This window comes from Penaeus chinensis, chromosome 24, assembly GCF_019202785.1.
Source record: "Penaeus chinensis breed Huanghai No. 1 chromosome 24, ASM1920278v2, whole genome shotgun sequence".
Taxonomy (NCBI): domain Eukaryota; kingdom Metazoa; phylum Arthropoda; class Malacostraca; order Decapoda; family Penaeidae; genus Penaeus; species Penaeus chinensis.
Genome location: NC_061842.1, coordinates 26,902,961 through 26,922,960, shown reverse-complemented (window position 1 = coordinate 26,922,960; position 20,000 = coordinate 26,902,961). Strand labels below are relative to the sequence as shown.

Sequence of the window (20,000 nt, the reverse complement as noted above, 5' to 3'; positions counted from 1 at the left end):
ATAATGTCTCATCTAGTATAAAAATGCGTACTGTAGAAAAAATGTGACAAGCAATAAAATTATCACACAATCTACGTGTAATTGTTTTTTAACTGTATTTTTCCACTGTAAGCGCTGCAGTATTTGGAAAAGTGTAACTTTGAAACTGCCAACATCAAAAGGGGATAAGCTTCACGAGGGCAAATTACGTAGATTGATGGTTTGATAGGGAAAAAAATAATGCAGGCAAAGGATGATAAATCTAAAGTACTTAATCGATAATGGTAATGATAATCGGCTTGACTATTATATACAGTTACTGAAAAGGGTACTTGTGTAAAGGAAATCATAAACTATTTTAAATATTTTCCCTATCATTAGTAAAAATAAATACTGTAACTGATAGTGACACCTAATGCACCACTCACATGTATTTCCTTTACAGAAACTTATAGTGTTAAATAGCAAGTGCTTCGCTTAAGATTCTTGTATTCGTTCTTCAAGTTTAAGAAAATAAATATGAATAAATGATAATGGATAATAAGAAGTCCTCATATAACACGTATACTATTGTAATTATAGACAATATAAACATAAAATACAGTTAATGCTCAAACATAAGTCGGAGCTGGTAACATATTTCATATACTCCTTATGGTCCACTATATAGTGTGGAAGGTGCAGGAGGACTTCCACCGCCGATACCACCTCCACTTCCGCCTCCAAAACCACCTCCACTTCCGCCTCCAAAACCACCTCCACTTCCGCCTCCAAAACCACCTCCAATTCCGCCTCCAAAACCACCTCCACTTCCGCCTCCAAAACCACCTCCACTTCCGCCTCCAAAACCACCACCGATACCACCGCCAATACCGCCTCCAATTCCACCTCCGAATCCGCCTCCAATACCTCCTCCGGATCCGCCTCCAGTACCTCCTCCGAATCCGCCTCCAATACCTCCTCCGAATCCGCCTCCACTGCCACCACCTCCCACAACTTGTCCGCCACCTTGAGAGGCAGCACCAAGCGCTGTTTGGAGGTCTACTCCTCCAGGAAGAGTTGGGTTCTCTCCTTCTGCGTAGTTCACGAAGAACACTTCGGGATCCGAAGGTGGTGGCGCTGGTACCTCGATCACTTGCTGACCTTGTTCCGACTGCTTGTTAAGGACAAACAAGACGTGTTGTTGCCTCGGAGGAGGAACGACGATGGGTTCTGGTCCTTGAGCACCATCAGGAAGTCTGACGAAAACAATATTACGTTCGAGTTTAGGTTTTGGAACGTTCGCTGGCCGACTGGAAGAAGCTTGATTTGGTGGCACATCATACAAGAACACACGACTGTTCACTTGAGGTGTGACGCAGCTGCCATCCACGTGTCGCACTTGTCCACCGCCACAACCGCCGGCGTTAAAGGATGGCCCGGAGGGAGTCGGTAGGTTGTATCCCTGTGGGGCAGCAGATGCGGCAGCCACCAGTGCTAAGAGCTTCGAAAAGAAATACTTTTTTCTAAATACATACTGAAAAATATTCAAGAACATAATTCGTGACAGCATGAGACTGTATTACTTACCAGAAGCTTCATGCTGGTTGTCTATGACTTCCGATCAAGTGACGCCATATATATACTGACTGGTATTGCTCCTCCTGCATGATGTCTTTCCTTTCTCCTTTAATATTCAAATCATTGTTGAAATCGTTACATGAATTTAGAAATGCTTTTTTTCATAGGGCATGCTGTAAATGTGTATAAGTATGCATGTATGTATGTGCATGAATAAATAAATATATATAGTATATATAACATATAATGCATAAATATAATATATGTAATGCACATATATAATATATATAATGCATATATATAATATATATAATGCATATATATAATATATATAATCCATATATATAATATATATCATGCATATATATACGTAATATATATATTTATATACATTATATATATATATATATAATATATACACAATATTGCTAATATATATATATATATGTTCATATATAAAATATATACATAATATATAATGCATATATATAATATATATTAGATTCATATACATATATACATAAAATATGTATGTATACATATGAATATATATATAAATATTACATAGATATATATATACACATGAATACATATGTATATATATATGTATATATAAATGCATATCTACATATGTTATATATAATATAAATTATATATACATACATTATGTATTATATATGTATATAACTCACTCACATCCGTATATATTACATATATATGTCCGTACATATATGTACATATACATTATATATGTGTATATATATTATATTATATGTGTATGTTATATAAATATAAATACTTTTGCATATATATGTGTATATCAGTTATATACATATATAGAGAGAGAAAGAGACACCTATATGCATACAACACCGATGATTTTCTGATATGAAGTGTTAATGAAAAGGATTTTAACTGCACCCAAATTGCTGTAATACAGATGTTATATAACTAGATGTGATAGCAGTAGGATGAAGGAAGTCAAAATCATATTAACATCGATTATACTAACAATACCAAAAGCATACACCTGTCTGCGTATTCCTTGATTACAGATGCTTTGTAAGTGAAGAAGGCTAATAAGGGAGGAAAGGGTTTATCTCACAGGGACACGTTTTCAATAATTCAAAATATGCAATCAGTTCTCGTCACTTGTGGACTTTCTACCACTCGTGATCGCGTTCTTGTGGAAATAATAACAAATATGTTCACCCTACTTGGTTAGTTGATCTCGCGTACTCATGAGAAAAATCTTTTTGGTAGACTGAAGAAATTAAATGACTCTCGAGTCCTGTAAGTGCATGGGTGCTCTTGCATACTAACTGGAAAAGGTAGATGAGTTATTGCACAGATTTTAGAGTGCAGTGGAAATCTAATACCGCTCCCTCTGTGATAACTTTTAAGTTAGGGCTTGCCCTCTTGTGGGGCGATGGATAACTACATATTGTGCATGAAATACAACTTGAACTGGTTTATGAACGATGAATAGGCCATTTTTCAGCTCTGCGATTGGTTTCCTGACCATGATTGTTTCTTTATAAAACATGGTATTACGAGACTTGCTTCTTTTTGGCTCATCTTCAAGAAAACAAAGTCATTGTTAGATGTTGATCGAGATGTCTCATCTAGTATAAAAATGCGTACTGTAGAAAAAATGTGACTACGGTTATCTAGAAGTACAACATCAAAATTATCACTGACAATCTACGTGTAATTGCTTTTTAATTGTATTTTTGCACTGTAAGCGCTGCAGTATTTGGAAAAGTGTAACTTAGAAACTGCCAACATCAAAAGGGGATAAGCTTCACGAGGGCAAATTACGTAGATTGATGGTTTGATAGGAAAAAAAATGAATGCAGGCAAAGGATGAAAAATCTAAAGTACTTAATCGATAATGGTAATGATAATCGGCTTGACTATTATATACAGTTACTGAAAAGGGTACTTGTATGAAGGAAGTGATAAACTATTTTAAATATTTTCCTATCGTTAGTAAAAATAAATACTGTAACTGATAGTGACACCTAATGCACCACTCACATGCATAAGATTCTTGTATTCGTTCTTCAAGTTTAAGAAAATAAATACGAATAAATAATTAATGGGTAATAAGACGTCCTCATATAACACGTATACTATTGTAATTATAGACAATATAAACATAAAATACAGTTAATGCTCAAACATAAGTCGGAGCTGGTAACATATTTCATATACTCTTTATGGTCCACTATAAAGTGTGGAAGGCGCAGGACTTCCACCGCCGATACCACTTCCACTTCCGCCTCCAAAACCACCTCCACTTCCACCTCCAAAACCACCTCCACTTCCGCCTCCAAAACCACCTCCACTTCCGCCTCCAAAACCACCTCCACTTCCGCCTCCAAAACCACCTCCACTTCCGCCTCCAAAACCACCCCCACTTCCGCCTCCAAAACCACCTCCACTTCCGCCTCCAAAACCACCACCGATACCACCGCCAATACCGCCTCCAATTCCACCTCCGAATCCGCCTCCAATACCTCCTCCGAATCCGCCTCCACTGCCACCACCTCCCACAACTTGTCCGCCACCTTGAGAGGCAGCACCAAGCGCAGTTTGGCAGGTCTACTCCTCCAGGAAGAGTTGGGTTCTCTCCTTCTGCGTAGTTCACGAAGAACACTTCGGGATCCGAAGGTGGTGGCGCTGGTACCTCGATCACTTGCTGACCTTGTTCCGACTGCTTGTTAAGGACGAACAAGACGTGTTGTTGCCTCGGAGGAGGAACGACGATGGGTTCTGGTCCTTGAGCACCATCAGGAAGTCTGACGAAAACAATATTGCGTTCGAGTTTAGGTTTTGGAACGTTCGCTGGCCGACTGGAAGAAGCTTGATTTGGTGGCACATCATACAAGAACACACGACTGTTCACTTGAGGTGTGACGCAGCTGCCATCCACGTGTCGCACTTGTCCACCGCCACAACTGCCGGCGTTAAAGGATGGCCCGGAGGGAGTCGGTAGGTTGTATCCCTGTGGGGCAGCAGATGCGGCAGCCACCAGTGCTAAGATCTTCGAGAAGAAAGACATTTTTCTAAATACATACTGAAAAATATTCAAGAACATAATTCGTGACAGCATGATATTGTATTGCTTACCAGAAGCTTCATGCTGGTTGTGTATGACTTCCGATCAAGTGACGCCATATATATACTGACTGGTATTGCTCCTCCTGCATGATGTCTTTCCTTTCTCCTTTAATATTCAAATCATTGTTGAAATCGTTACATGAATTTAGAAATGCTTTTTTTCTTTGGGCATGCTATAAATGTGTATAAGTATGCATGTATGTATGTGCATGAATAAATAAATATATATATAGTTTATATAACACATAATGCATAAATATAATATATGTAATGCACATATATAATATATATAATGCATATATATAATATATATAATGCATATATATAATATATATAATCCATATATATAATATATATCATGCATATATATACGTAATATATATATATATGATATATATATGTATATATATATTTATATACATTATATATATATATATTTATATATAATATATACACAATACTGCTAATATATATATGTTCATATATAAAATATATACATAATATATAATGCATATATATATTATATATTAGATTCATATACATATATACATAAAATATGTATGTATACATATGAATATATATATAAATATTACATAGATATATATACACATGAATACATATGTATATATATGTATATATATATATAAATGCATATCTACATGTTATATATAATATAGATTATATATACATACATTATGTATTATATATGTATATTACTCACTCACATCCGTATATATTACATATATATGTCCGAACATATATGTATATATACATTATATATGTATATATATATATATATTATATGTGTATGTTATATAAATATAAATACTTTTGCATATATGAGTGTATATGTGTATATCAGTTATATACATATAGAGAGAGAGAAAGAGACACCTATATGCATACAACACCGATGATTTTCTGATATGAAGTGTTAATGAAAAGGATTTTAACTGCACCCAAATTACTGTAATACAGATGTTATATAACTAGATGTGATAGCAGTAGGATGAAGGAAGTCAAAATCATATTAACATCGATTATACTAACAATACCAAAAGCATACACCTGTCTGCTTATTCCTTAATTACAGATGCTTTGTAAGTGAAGAAGGCTAATAAGGGAGGAAAGGGTTTATCTCACAGGGACACGTTTCCAATATTTCAAAATATGCAATCAGTTCTCGTTACTTGTGGACTTTCTACCACTCGTGATCGCGTTCTTGTGGAAATAATAACAAATATGTTCACCCTACTTGGTTAGTTGATCTCGCGTACTCATGAGAAAAATCTTTTTGATAGATTGAAGAAATTAAATGACTCTCGAGTCCTGTAAGTGCATGGGTGCTATTGCATACTAACTGGAAAAGGTAGATGAGTTATTGCACAGATTTTAGAGTGCAGTGGAAATCTAATACCGCTCCCTCTGTGATAACCTTTAAGTTAGGGCTTGCCCTCTTGTGGGGCGATAGATAACTACATATTGTGCATGAAATACAACTTGAACTGGGTTATGAACGGTGAATAGGCCATTTTTCAGCTCTGCGACTAGTTTCCTGACCATGATTGTTTCTTTATAAAACATGGTATTATGAGACTTGCTTCTTTTTGGCTCATCTTCAAGAAAACAAAGTCATTGTTAGATGTTGATCGAGATGTCTCATCTAGTATAAAAATGCGTACTGTAGAAAAAATGTGACTACGGTTATCTAGAAGTACAACATCAAAATTATCACTGACAATCTACGTGTAGTTGTTTTTTAATTGTATTTTTGCACTGTAAGCGCTGCAGTATTTGGAAAAGTGTAACTTAGAAACTGCCAACATCAAAAGGGGATAACCTTCACGAGGCCAAATTACGTAGATTGATGGTTTGATAGGGAAAAAAATGAATGCAGGCAAAGGATAAATCTAAAGTACTTAATCGATAATGGTAATGATAATCGGTCTGACTATTATATACAGTTACTGAAAAGGGTACTTGTATAAAGGAAGTCATAAACTATTTTAAATATTTTCCTATCGTTAGTAAAAATAAATACTGTAACTGATAGTGACACCTAATGCACCACTCACATGCATAAGATTCTTGTATTCGTTCTTCAAGTTTAAGAAGATAAATACGAATAAATAATTAATGGGTAATAAGAAGTCCTCATATAACACGTATACTATTGTAATTATAGACAATATAAACATAAAATACAGTTAATGCTCAAACATAGGTCGGAGCTGGTAACATATTTCATATACTCTTTATGGTCCACTATAAAGTGTGGAAGGCGCAAGAGGACTTCCACCGCCGATACCACTTCCACTTCCGCCTCCAAAACCACCTCCACTTCCACCTCCAAAACCACCTCCACTTCCGCCTCCAAAACCACCTCCACTTCCGCCTCCAAAACCACCTCCACTTCCGCCTCCAAAACCACCTCCACTTCCGCCTCCAAAACCACCCCCACTTCCGCCTCCAAAACCACCTCCACTTCCGCCTCCAAAACCACCACCGATACCACCGCCAATACCGCCTCCAATTCCACCTCCGAATCCGCCTCCAATACCTCCATCGAATCCGCCTCCACTGCCACCACCTCCCACAACTTGTCCGCCACCTTGAGAGGCAGCACCAAGCGCAGTTTGGAGGTCTACTCCTCCAGGAAGAGTTGGGTTCTCTCCTTCTGCGTAGTTCACGAAGAACACTTCGGGATCCGAAGGTGGTGGCGCTGGTACCTCGATCACTTGCTGACCTTGTTCCGACTGCTTGTTAAGGACGAACAAGACGTGTTGTTGCCTCGGAGGAGGAACGACGATGGGTTCTGGTCCTTGAGCACCATCAGGAAGTCTGACGAAAACAATATTGCGTTCGAGTTTAGGTTTTGGAACGTTCGCTGGCCGACTGGAAGAAGCTTGATTTAGTGGCACATCATACAAGAACACACGACTGTTCACTTGAGGTGTGACGCAGCTGCCATCCACGTGTCGCACTTGTCCACCGCCACAACCGCCGGCGTTAAAGGATGGCCCGGAGGGAGTCGGTAGGTTGTATCCCTGTGGGGCAGCAGATGCGGCAGCCACCAGTGCTAAGATCTTCGAGAAGAAAGACATTTTTCTAAATACATACTGAAAAATATTCAAGAACATAATTCGTGACAGCATGAGACTGTATTACTTACCAGAAGCTTCATGCTGGTTGTCTATGACTTCCGATCAAGTGACGCCATATATATACTGACTGGTATTGCTCCTCCTGCATGATGTCTTTCCTTTCTCCTTTAATATTCAAATCATTGTTGAAATCGTTACATGAATTTAGAAATGCTTTTTTCATAGGGCATGCTGTAAATGTGTATAAGTAAGCATGTATGTATGTGCATGAATAAATAAATATGTATAGTATATATAACATATAATGCATAAATATAATATATGTAATGCACATATATGATATATATAATGCATATATATAATATATATAATGCATATATATAATATATATAATCCATATATATAATATATATCATGCATATATATATATATACGTAATATATATATTTATATACATTATATATATATATATATTTATATATAATATATATACACAATATTGCTAATATGTTCATATATAAAATATATACATAATATATAATGCATATATATATTATATATTAGATTCATATACATATATACATAAAATATGTATGTATACATATGAATATATATATAAATATTACATAGATGTATATATACACATGAATACATGTGTATATATATATGTATATATATAAATGCATATCTACATATGTTATACATAATATAGATTATATATACATACATTATGTATTATGTATGTATATAACTCACTCACATCCGTATATATTACATATATATGTCCGTACATATATGTACATATACATTATATATGTATATATATATATATATATATATATATTATATGTGTATATTATATAAATATAAATACTTTTGCATATATATGTGTATATGTGTATATCAGTTATATACATATATAGAGAAAGAGACACCTATATGCATACAACACCGATGATTTTCTGATATGAAGTGTTAATGAAAAGGATTTTATCTGCACCCAAATTGCTGTAATACAGAGATGTTATATAACTAGATGTGATAGCAGTAGGATGAAGGAAGTCAAAATCATATTAACATCGATTATACTAACAATACCAAAAGCATACACCTGTCTGCTTATTCCTTAATTACAGATGCTTTGTAAGTGAAGAAGGCTAATAAGGGAGGAAAGGGTTTATCTCACAGGGACACGTTTTCAATATTTCAAAATATGCAATCAGTTCTCGTCACTTGTGGACTTTCTACCACTCGTGATCGCGTTCTTGGGGAAATAATAACAAATATGTTCACCCTACTTGGTTAGTTGATCTCGCGTACTCATGAGAAAAATCTTTTTGGTAGACTGAAGAAATTAAATGACTCTCGAGTCCTGTAAGTGCATGGGTGCTATTGCATACTAACTGGAAAAGGTAGATGAGTTATTGCACAGATTTTAGAGTGCAGTGGAAATCTAATACTGCTCCCTCTGTGATATCTTTTAAGTTAGGGCTTGCCCTCTTGTGGGGCGATGGATAACTACATATTGTGCATGAAATACAACTTGAACTGGTTTATGAACGATGAATAGGCCATTTTTCAGCTCTGCGACTGGTTTCCTGACCATGATTGTTTCTTTATAAAACATGGTATTACGAGACTTGCTTCTTTTTGGCTCATCTTCAAGAAAACAAAGTCATTGTTAGATGTTGATCGAGATGTCTCATCTAGTATAAAAATGCGTACTGTAGAAAAAATGTGACTACGGTTATCTAGAAGTACAACATCAAAATTATCACTGACAATCTACGTGTAATTGCTTTTTAATTGTATTTTTGCACTGTAAGCGCTGCAGTATTTGGAAAAGTGTAACTTAGAAACTGCCAACATCAAAAGGGGATAAGCTTCACGAGGGCAAATTACGTAGATTGATGGTTTGATAGGGAAAAAAATGAATGCAGGCAAAGGAGATAAATCTAAAGTACTTAATCGATAATGGTAATGATAATCGGCTTGACTATTATATACAGTTACTGAAAAGGGTACTTGTATAAAGGAAGTCATAAAATATTTTAAATATTTTCCTATCGTTAGTAAAAATAAATGCTGTAACTGATAGTGACACCTAATGCACCACTCACATGCATAAGATTCTTGTATTCGTTCTTCAAGTTTAAGAAAATAAATACGAATAAATAATAAATGGGTAATAAGACGTCCTCATATAACACGTATACTATTGTAATTATAGACAATATAAACATAAAATACAGTTAATGCTCAAACATAAGTCGGAGCTGGTAACATATTTCATATACTCTTTATGGTCCACTATAAAGTGTGGAAGGCGCAGGACTTCCACCGCCGATACCACTTCCACTTCCGCCTCCAAAACCACCTCCACTTCCACCTCCAAAACCACCTCCACTTCCGCCTCCAAAACCACCTCCAATTCCGCCTCCCAAACCACCTCCACTTCCGCCTCCAAAATCACCTCCACTTCCGCCTCCAAAACCACCCCCACTTCCGCCTCCAAAACCACCTCCACTTCCGCCTCCAAAACCACCACCGATACCACCGCCAAAACCGCCTCCAATTCCACCTCCGAATCCGCCTCCAATACCTCCTCCGAATCCGCCTCCACTGCCACCACCTCCCACAACTTGTCCGCCACCTTGAGAGGCAGCACCAAGCGCAGTTTGGAGGTCTACTCCTCCAGGAAGAGTTGGGTTCTCTCCTTCTGCGTAGTTCACGAAGAACACTTCGGGATCCGAAGGTGGTGGCGCTGGTACCTCGATCACTTGCTGACCTTGTTCCGACTGCTTGTTAAGGACGAACAAGACGTGTTGTTGCCTCGGAGGAGGAACGACGATGGGTTCTGGTCCTTGAGCACCATCAGGAAGTCTGACGAAAACAATATTGCGTTCGAGTGTAGGTTTTGGAACGTTCGCTGGCCGACTGGAAGAAGCTTGATTTGGTGGCACATCATACAAGAACACACGACTGTTCACTTGAGGTGTGACGCAGCTGCCATCCACGTGTCGCACTTGTCCACCGCCACAACCGCCGGCGTTAAAGGATGGCCCGGAGGGAGTCGGTAGGTTGTATCCCTGTGGGGCAGCAGATGCGGCAGCCACCAGTGCTAAGATCTTCGAGAAGAAAGACATTTTTCTTAATACATACTGAAAAATATTCAAGAACATAATTCGTGACAGCATGATATTGTATTGCTTACCAGAAGCTTCATGCTGGTTGTCTATGACTTCCGATCAAGTGACGCCATATATATACTGACTGGTATTGCTCCTCCTACACGATGTCTTTCCTTTCTCCTTTAATATTCAAATCATTGTTGAAATCGTCACATGAATTTAGAAATGCTTTTTTTCATAGGGCATGCTGTAAATGTGTATAAGAATGCATATATGTATGTGCATGAGTAAATAAATATATATATAGTATATATAACATATAATGCATAAATATTATATATGTAATGCACATATATAATATATAAAATGCATATATATAATATATATAATGCATATATAATATATATAATCCATATATATAATATATATCATGCATATATATATATACGTAATATATATATTTATATACATTATATAAATATATATATATAATATATACACAATATTGCTAATATATATATATGTTCATATATAAAATACATACATAATATATAATGCATATATATATTATATATTAGATTCATATACATATATACATAAAATATGTATGTATACATATGATATATATACATATATATCACATAGATATATATATATATATATATATATATTCATGAATATATATGTATATATGTGTATGTATATAGATGTATATATACATGTGTTATATATTAATATATATTATATATACATACATTATGTATTATATATGTATATTACTCACACACATACGTATATATTACATATATATGTCCGTACATATATGTACATATATATTATATATGTATATATATATATATTATATATGTATGTTATATACATATAAATACTTTTGCATATACATGTGTATATATGTATATCAGTTATATACATATATAGAGAGAGAAAGAGACACCTATATGCATACAACACCGATGATTTTCTGATAGGAAGTGTTAATGAAAAGGATTTTAACTGCACCCAAATTGCTGTAATACAGATGTTATATAATTAGATGTGATAGCAGTAGGATGAAGGAAGTCAAAATTATATTAACATCGATTACACTAACAATACCAAAAGCATACATCTGTCTGGATATTCCTTAATTACAGAGGCTTTGTAAGTGAAGAAGCGCTGCAGTATTTGGAAAAGTGTAACTTTGAAACTGCCAACATGAAAAGGGGGTAAGCTTCAGGAGGGCAAATTGCGTAGATTGATGGTTTATTAGGGGGAAAAAATGCAGGCAAAGGATGGTGAGTTTATATTACTGTATCGATAATGGTAATGATAATCGGCTTGACTGTTATATACAGTTACTGAAAAGGGTACTTGTATAAAGGAAGTCATAAACTATTATGAATATTCTCCTATCGTTAGTATAAATAAATACTGTAACTGATAGTGACACCTAATGCACCACTCACATGCATTTCCTTCACAGAAACTGATAGTGTTATACAGCAAGTGCTTCGCTTAAGATTCTTGTATTCATTCTTCAAGTTTAAAAAAAATAGATATGAATAATTGAAGTCCTCATATAACACGTATACTATTGTAATTATAGACAATATAAACATAAAAACAGTTAATGCTCAAACATAAGTCATATACTCTTTATGGTCCACTCGTGTGTCGTTTTTTATTTTTTAACACATTACTTCCGCGGTTATGTTCTAATTCTAGAATCGTCAAATGAGTTCTTTTTTTCCCTTCTTCTTCAATAACACACATTATACACGTTTCTTTCTTAGTTGAGACATTATTTCGAACTTCGGACCACAGCGACAGTGTTTCTTGTGTATGAGCTAAGGAAAAGCAAGACTCATGACAATCTGTTACAAGATGTTACGTTCGTACTCCTCGTGTGCCCCATACTTTGACTTGAGTGCATTTCATAGGTGATATTGCAATGCAATTCACTGATATACTCAAGTGGAGTAAGACATTGTAAAAGTCTCTGTAAATTGAATCGGGAGTCATTTGATATCTATATTCTGCAGAAATCTTTCCTATGAATATTTAAAGTAATTCCTTTATTGTTCAATTAATCATATATAACAATAAGAGCAGCCTTGAAATTGAAGTTTATTAAAAATAATTATTAATATTAAATTAACTAATATAGACGCTAATTTATTTTCATAGTTTACATTCTTGCTTGAATAGACGTGGTTCTAACTGGTTACACCCATTAAAAAGAAATCACATCTTACTAGTCTTTCCCAGATCCATAATCTTGTCGTAAGTTTTTCCCCTTTTCCTCCCTTTTATCTTCGTCTTGATTTGATGCGAAAAAACCGCAAGATCAGCGAACCCGTCAATATCAAAGCATATGTTGTTGTTTACACGAGAAGGCGACAGAAAGTCCACAATGCGTAACGGGACGTGGATGCAGCTTATTAAAGAGGTGGATTTATTTTATCTTCGATCACTAAACACGTTTTTGCCAAGAGATGCATACATACTAAATACAGAAAGATCTTTTGAAATCCTCTTCCTACACCTACTAAGTAGGAAAGTTCTCGAAAGTTCTTAGACGACAATGTTATTGATATATGACATCCATACTGTAGCGCATTGGGTGCTCGTCAAGCTGCCATTGAAAATTTTTCCTCTTCACTAAAAAATCAGATTAAAAGTCACGTTTAAAAGTAATCTCTCTCTATATATATATATTTCTCTTTAACACTATATGTGGTATATAGTGTTAAAGAATAGGTCAACGTGAGCGTGTGTGTGTGTGTGTGTGTGTGTGTGTGTGTGTGTGTGTGTGTGTGTGTGTGTGTGTGTGTGTGTGTGTTTGATCAATATATTGCGTGTGTATTTACACTAGCAGGTATATGGATCTTATCCTCACACACACACACACACACACACACACACACACACACACATACACACACACACACACACACACAAACACACAAACACACACACGCACATGCACAAACGCACATACATATATACATACATATACATATATACATATATATGCATACATGTACAAATATACATATATATACATATTGTTATATATCAATATATACATATATATTGTCATATATCAATATATATAATGTTATATATCAATATATACATATACTGATAAACTAAATTCGATGCATTGGTGTATTAATATACCATCTTCCCTCTTAAAGCTTTTCGTGAGAAAGGCACTGTGATAAAAAAAAAAAAAAAATTGTTCTTGTCTGGATTTCAACAATGATTTGTGTATTAAGGGAGAAATGAAAAACAGCAAGTAGGAGGAGCAATATCTGCCATTTGGTCGAAAGACATCGACATCCGACCCTGATGAGTAAATAGTCTCATCCTGTTACGAGGAAGGAATTCAGAGTTTCAGTATATATCTAACTGGCACCTGTAGTGTTCACTGTAGTATGGTTTAGTGCTTAGCCCCCAAGGAGTCAATTAGTAGACTGATTTTACCCGATTAATTTGTTGCTAATTATATGAATATTGATGCTGTATTATTATCATAATGTTATTGACATGGCTAATAGCAGTTCAAGACAAAAAAATATTTCTGGAAATCAAGGAAAAAGGCAAACATGTGAAATAGGTAGTACATTACTGACTAAATACTTGTCATCTTCAATTAATAAACTAAACTCACTGTGGGTATGTCACCCCCATTGCAGTGGGTTAGAGGATATTTATTAAGAACAGAGATTTCCGTTGTCTCGTGGGGGTACAACCTACCTATACCTTCTGGTCCATCATTTAACGCTGGCAGTTGTGGCGGTGAACAAGTTCGACACGTGGACGGCAGTTGCATCACATTCCAACTGAACAGTCGTGTATTCTTGTATGATGTGCCGCCAAATCAAGCTTCTTCCAGTCGGCCAGCGTACGTTCCAAAACCTAAACTCTAACTATATATTATTTTCGTGAGACTTCTGATATAGGACCAGAACCCATCGTCGTACCTCCTCTAAGGCAACGTTTTGTTCATTCTTAACAGGCAGTCGGAACAAGGTCAACAAGTTATCGAGGTGCCAGCGCCGCCACCTTCAGATCCCAAAATGTTCTTTGTGAATTAAGCAAAAGAAGAGAACTCAACTCTTCCTGGTGGAGTAGACCTCCAAACTGCGCTTGGTGTTGCCTCTCAAGGTGGCGGTCAAGTTTTGGGAGGTGGTTGTAGTGAAGTAGGAGTTGGTTGTTGTATTGGTTTCGGAATCGGAGGTGGTTTGGGATGTGGTATCGGCGGCAGCATCGGCGGTGGCTCTGGAGGCGGAAGTGGAGTTGGTATCGGCGGTGGAGGTTATAGTCTTCCTGTGCCTTCCACACTCTGTAGTGGGACTCATAAGTTACTAGCTCTTTTTTTTATGTATGATTACAAAAGTATATTACATACGAAATATTCCATTACCTTTGTAAGCTGATCTAATTTCAGATGCATGATTTTCTATTCATTCCCGTTATAATTGCGTGAAGCTAAATAAATAATTCAAAAATATATCCTATGCCATGGAAATCTATTCAAAATACGCAATAAAAGTTGGCATTAGCAGCATCAACAATTATCAATACGACTGATAGCAGTTCTGTCTGAAGTATCCACATATTGCATGTTTTTTTTTTTTTTTTTTTTTTTTTTAAGGCAGTTTTATAACGAGAATTACTTGCTTTACGTAGGGAGAGCTACTAAGACCCTGAACAAAATAGTCCTAACTGTAATGAACTAGGTTACGCAATTCATTTTCCTGTTGTACAAATTTCTCTTGCTGTGAAAATATTTTGATTCGATGCATCATAGTGATATTGTTTTCTTGAAGATGATCCAAGACGAAGCAAGTTTCCTGACAAGATGTTACATAAAGAGGTAGTCATGGTCAGGAAACCAGTCACCCAGCCGATGAATAATGTTTTCCTCATTCTCATACTGGTTCGTGTTAAATCTTCATAGCGATCACAATGCAAATCATCTGGGTGCTTGGGTGAGGGGGGAGGTGCTAGGATTTCTTTACAGAACATGAGTACATAATAAAGATAATGGTAGTAATGCTGATGATAAAAGGTTTTATTGATAATATTATCAACAATAGTAATCAAAGTAACGATGAACAACAATGATCGTGATAATAACAATACTTAATATAATAATGATAGCGATACTCATGACAACAACATCAGTAATGATAATAATGGTACTGATGATAATAATGAAACTGATAATAATAAAAAATGATAATAATAATGACGTGTTTTTTAAATAAATATGAAAATATATATGTTTATATACATATATATATGTATATATTTATATGTGTGTGTGTGCTTATATATATACTTATATATTCATATATGTATGTATGGATATATATATATACATATACACACACACACACATACACACACACACACACACACACACACACACACACACACACACACACACACACACACACACACACACAGACATACACACATATATATAGATACATGCATACATACATACATATATGGGTATGTGTGTGTGTTAATATATATATATATATTATTTTCACCAGTATTAGTAGTATTAGAATTAGTTTTAGTATCATCATCATTCTCATCAATATCATCATTACCATATCAGAAGTAGTAGAAATAAGAGTATAAGTAATCATTATTCGCATCATTGTTATTAACATTATCACTTTTGTTTCTGCTGCAGTTGTTATTCATATTGATTTTTCTTAGAAGTAGTCATTTCCTGCTAGGACCGCACATCATCAAAATAACCACAGTGAAAGATGCACTAACTAGTCAAACTGCTCTCTCTCTCTCTCTCTCTCTCTCTCTCTCTCTCTCTCTCTCTCTCTCTCTCTCTCTCTCTCTCTCTCTCTCTCTCTCTCTCTCTCTCTCGCTTACAACTGTTCCTGCATCACAGGTATATCATAGCAAAAACGTACGAACTATTAACAGATTTAACCTAATATTTAAGGCTATTTTTGCTTCTTAGTGTCCGACGTCTTGCTGATAATATTATGAAGTGGATTTTGAATTCATGTGAAAAGTGTGATTAACTTCTGTTGAAAATTCATTGATGAATTCATTGATGTATGTACCTTTACCTTTGAGAACGGGTTCCTGACCAGAATAATTCATTTCTGAAATATAAAAATTCAGGCACGTGTACCTTCACAGTAAATAAATAAATAAAAAATATATAATCCGTTTGTCAAGATTTTCAACTAATAAGGTCAAAGGAACAAATAAAGAGGCAGTTCAAGGATTGTCATAAGAAAGGACTGCACTTCAACAGAGCAATTTTGCTCAGTATGTTGTTCCATTTTGCGAGAAATGTGTAAAGTATGTGAGAAAAAATGTATATCTATTTTGTGGTAAACTTAATGTCTGCGACAAGGGCTTTACCATGTTTTAGCTTACTCTCCAAATACACGTAGTAATTGTCCAATCAAAAAGAGGGCAACTTTACTTGAAATTATAGGTTAATAGGTTTGAATATGTTTTAGCTCTCTAACAATGAATATATATATAACCAAAGGCACATACATGAATATATTAAATACATCCCTTGCGCTTTTACATATACATTTAAGTGTGTATGTTTGCATATGTATACATATATTGTGTGCATATGTGTGTGTATATATCTATATCTATCTATATATATACAATATATATACAATATAAACTATATATATGCATATATATACAATATATATATATACATGTATGTGTATATATATGTATATATATGCAATATATATATGTATGTGTGTGTGTGTGTGTGTGTGTGTGTGTGTGTGTGTGTGTGTGTGTGTGTGTGTGTGTGCATTTGTTCGAGTTAGAATATGTGAGTGCACGAAATCACGTGCATGTAATATGAATAATCATCCTCTATTGTGCAACGCAAATATTCGTCTATGCAACTGACATTTGGGGAAGGGTGAAACGAAACGCGCATGAAGAGCATGCTTATATATACCGCCACTTGCTCGACATTTGTCATCAATCAACATGAAAGTCCTTGTGAGTAACACAAAGTTCTTGGTGTGTTTTGTACCTCTTTATATGTGATTTTTTCCTGCTACAGTGAATAGTATATTCTGAGTTTGTTCATAAAATTTTGTTATTTCTTCGTAGCTCATTGTGCTTGTGGCTGCTGCATCCGCTGCCCCACAAGGATACAACTTGCCTACGCCATCCGGTCCATCCTTTAACGCCGGTGGTTGTGGAAGTGGGCAAGTGCGACACGTGGATGGCAGCTGCGTCACACCTCAAGTGAACAGTCGTGTGTTCTTGTATGATGTGCCACCAAATCAAGCTTCTTCCACTCGGCCAGCGAACGTTCCAAAACCTAAACTCGAACGAAATATTGTTTTCGTCAGACTTCCTGAAGGTAGTCAAGGACCAAAACCTATCGTCGTTCCTCCTCCGAAGCAACAACACGTCTTCTTCGTGCTTAACAAGGAGTCGGAACAAGGTCAACAAGTGATCGAGGTGCCAGCGCAACCACCAGCAGATCCCGAAGTGTTCTTCGTGAATTACGTAGAAGGAGAGAACCCAACTCTTCCTGGAGGAGTAGACCTCCAAACTGCGCTTGGTGCTGCTTCTCAAGGTGGCGGTCAAGTTGTGGGAGGTGGTGGCAATGGAGGAGCCGGAGGCGGCATTGGAGGTGGTATCGGAGGCGGCAGTGGAGGTGGTATCGGAGGCGGCAGTGGAGGTGGTATCGGAGGCGGCAGTGGAGGTGGTATCGGAGGCGGCAGTGGAGGTATTGGAGTTGGATCTGGCGGTGGAAGCTACAGTCCCCCTAGTTGATTTCTGGCTGACACCGAAAAATCAAATGTTTTTTGCTATTTTACTGTTTATTTTATAAATACATGAGTATATATGACTAAGCAACATAATTATCCTTACAAGCCCCACGAAATCAATAGCTTACTCCGAATCAAGGGAGTCTCGGCATAAAGCTAGACTATCAAATTGAACATTCTGCATGACACAAAGAAGAATAGATTTTGTTTGCTTTTGGAATCGGAAAAAAAAAAAAATGTTTCTTATGTGATCTTAACAGCTACAATGTCCGGAGGGAGTCGGCAGCCACTAATATTAAAAAGCTATATAAGTCTTATATATTGCATATCGTTATTCACATTTACAAAGACACGAAACAGGAGGCTTTTGACTACACACCGCAAGCTTCATGTTGGATGGCAACAAGTGACGCTCTTTATATACACTTAGAGTGCTATTGCTCCCCCTACACACCTTGTGACTAGGCCTTTTCCTTTCTCCTTACTTTGTGAACCATAGTTTCAAATGTTGACAGAGAAAAATGTGTTTTGGCAAAGACAACGAAACAAAATTATATTATCTTCATCATCATTTGGGAGCTAACGCCGGCAGGGGCGCATAGTCGCATCCACCCTTTGCTTCCACCTACGAGGGTCCCTCATGGCGAGCCGCCAGGCAGGGGCTCGGCGCATCTCTAGCTCCTCACGACAGGTTTGATCGATCTGCCCAAGCTATGACTTTCCCGATCGTACCACAGGGCTCCTCCACCCAGGGTTGTCTTGGACAGAGACAACCTGGTGGGCAGGGTCATCCTGCGGGAATCGAGCCAAGTGGCCGTAAAGCTTGAGTTGGCGATCGCGGATTGTGCAAGTAACAGGTCCTGTATTGGTCTCATGGTGCAGCCGGTGGTTGGACACATGGTCCCGCCAACTGTACCCCACGATCTTTCGCAAGGATCTGTTACAAAACGTATCAAGACGAGATTCCAATGCACAAGATAGCTTCCAAGGTTCTCTACCATATAGTAAAACTGACAGTATCAGGGCCTTGAAAACACATAGCTTGCTCCTTCTGCACAGGCACCGGCATCTCCAAATACTCTTGTCTATAGATTTCATGACCCCTGCTGCCAGGCCAATCTGTCTACTGACTTCCTGGTCTGACAGCCCAAAGTCGTGAACTGCACTACTGAGGTATATAAAACTCACTGTGACTTCGATGTTTTCACCGCAAGCACGTACCGACTGCACAGGGTCTCCTAGTAGGCCCCCAAAATCCTGGATCTTGGTCCAGG

The 20,000-nt window shown here is 36.5% G+C and overlaps 3 protein-coding genes across 3 annotated transcripts; 1 reads left to right on the top strand and 2 right to left on the bottom strand.

The window, feature by feature from the left end:
- Nucleotides 1–590: 590 nt before the first annotated feature.
- Nucleotides 591–1,560, bottom strand: LOC125037933 (glycine-rich RNA-binding protein GRP2A-like). Its single transcript, XM_047631165.1, has 3 exons — nucleotides 1,549–1,560; nucleotides 808–1,423; nucleotides 591–607 (listed from the first exon to the last, which is right to left on the bottom strand). The coding sequence occupies exons 1-3, from the start codon at nucleotides 1,558–1,560 to the stop codon at nucleotides 591–593; spliced, it is 645 nt and encodes a 214-aa protein (XP_047487121.1).
- Nucleotides 1,561–6,879: 5,319 nt separating this feature from the next.
- LOC125037930 (ATP-dependent RNA helicase A-like) lies at nucleotides 6,880–7,849 on the bottom strand. Its single transcript, XM_047631164.1, has 3 exons — nucleotides 7,838–7,849; nucleotides 7,145–7,712; nucleotides 6,880–6,896 (listed from the first exon to the last, which is right to left on the bottom strand). The coding sequence occupies exons 1-3, from the start codon at nucleotides 7,847–7,849 to the stop codon at nucleotides 6,880–6,882; spliced, it is 597 nt and encodes a 198-aa protein (XP_047487120.1).
- A 10,080-nt stretch (nucleotides 7,850–17,929) lies between these two features.
- LOC125037929 (uncharacterized membrane protein DDB_G0293934-like) lies at nucleotides 17,930–19,707 on the top strand. The gene is made up of 3 exons (XM_047631163.1): nucleotides 17,930–17,962; nucleotides 18,056–18,614; nucleotides 19,661–19,707. The coding sequence occupies exons 1-3, from the start codon at nucleotides 17,930–17,932 to the stop codon at nucleotides 19,705–19,707; spliced, it is 639 nt and encodes a 212-aa protein (XP_047487119.1).
- The last annotated feature ends 293 nt before the right edge of the window (nucleotides 19,708–20,000 follow it).

Coding starts and splice junctions, on each gene's coding strand:
- LOC125037929 (XM_047631163.1), top strand. CDS start 17,930: ATGAAAGTCCTTGTGAGTAACACAAAGTTCTTG. Junction 17,963..18,055: donor TGAGTAACACAAAGTTCTTG/GTGTGTTTTGTA, acceptor ATTTCTTCGTAG/CTCATTGTGCTTGTGGCTGC. Junction 18,615..19,660: donor CGGAGGCGGCAGTGGAGGTG/GTATCGGAGGCG, acceptor ATCTTTCGCAAG/GATCTGTTACAAAACGTATC.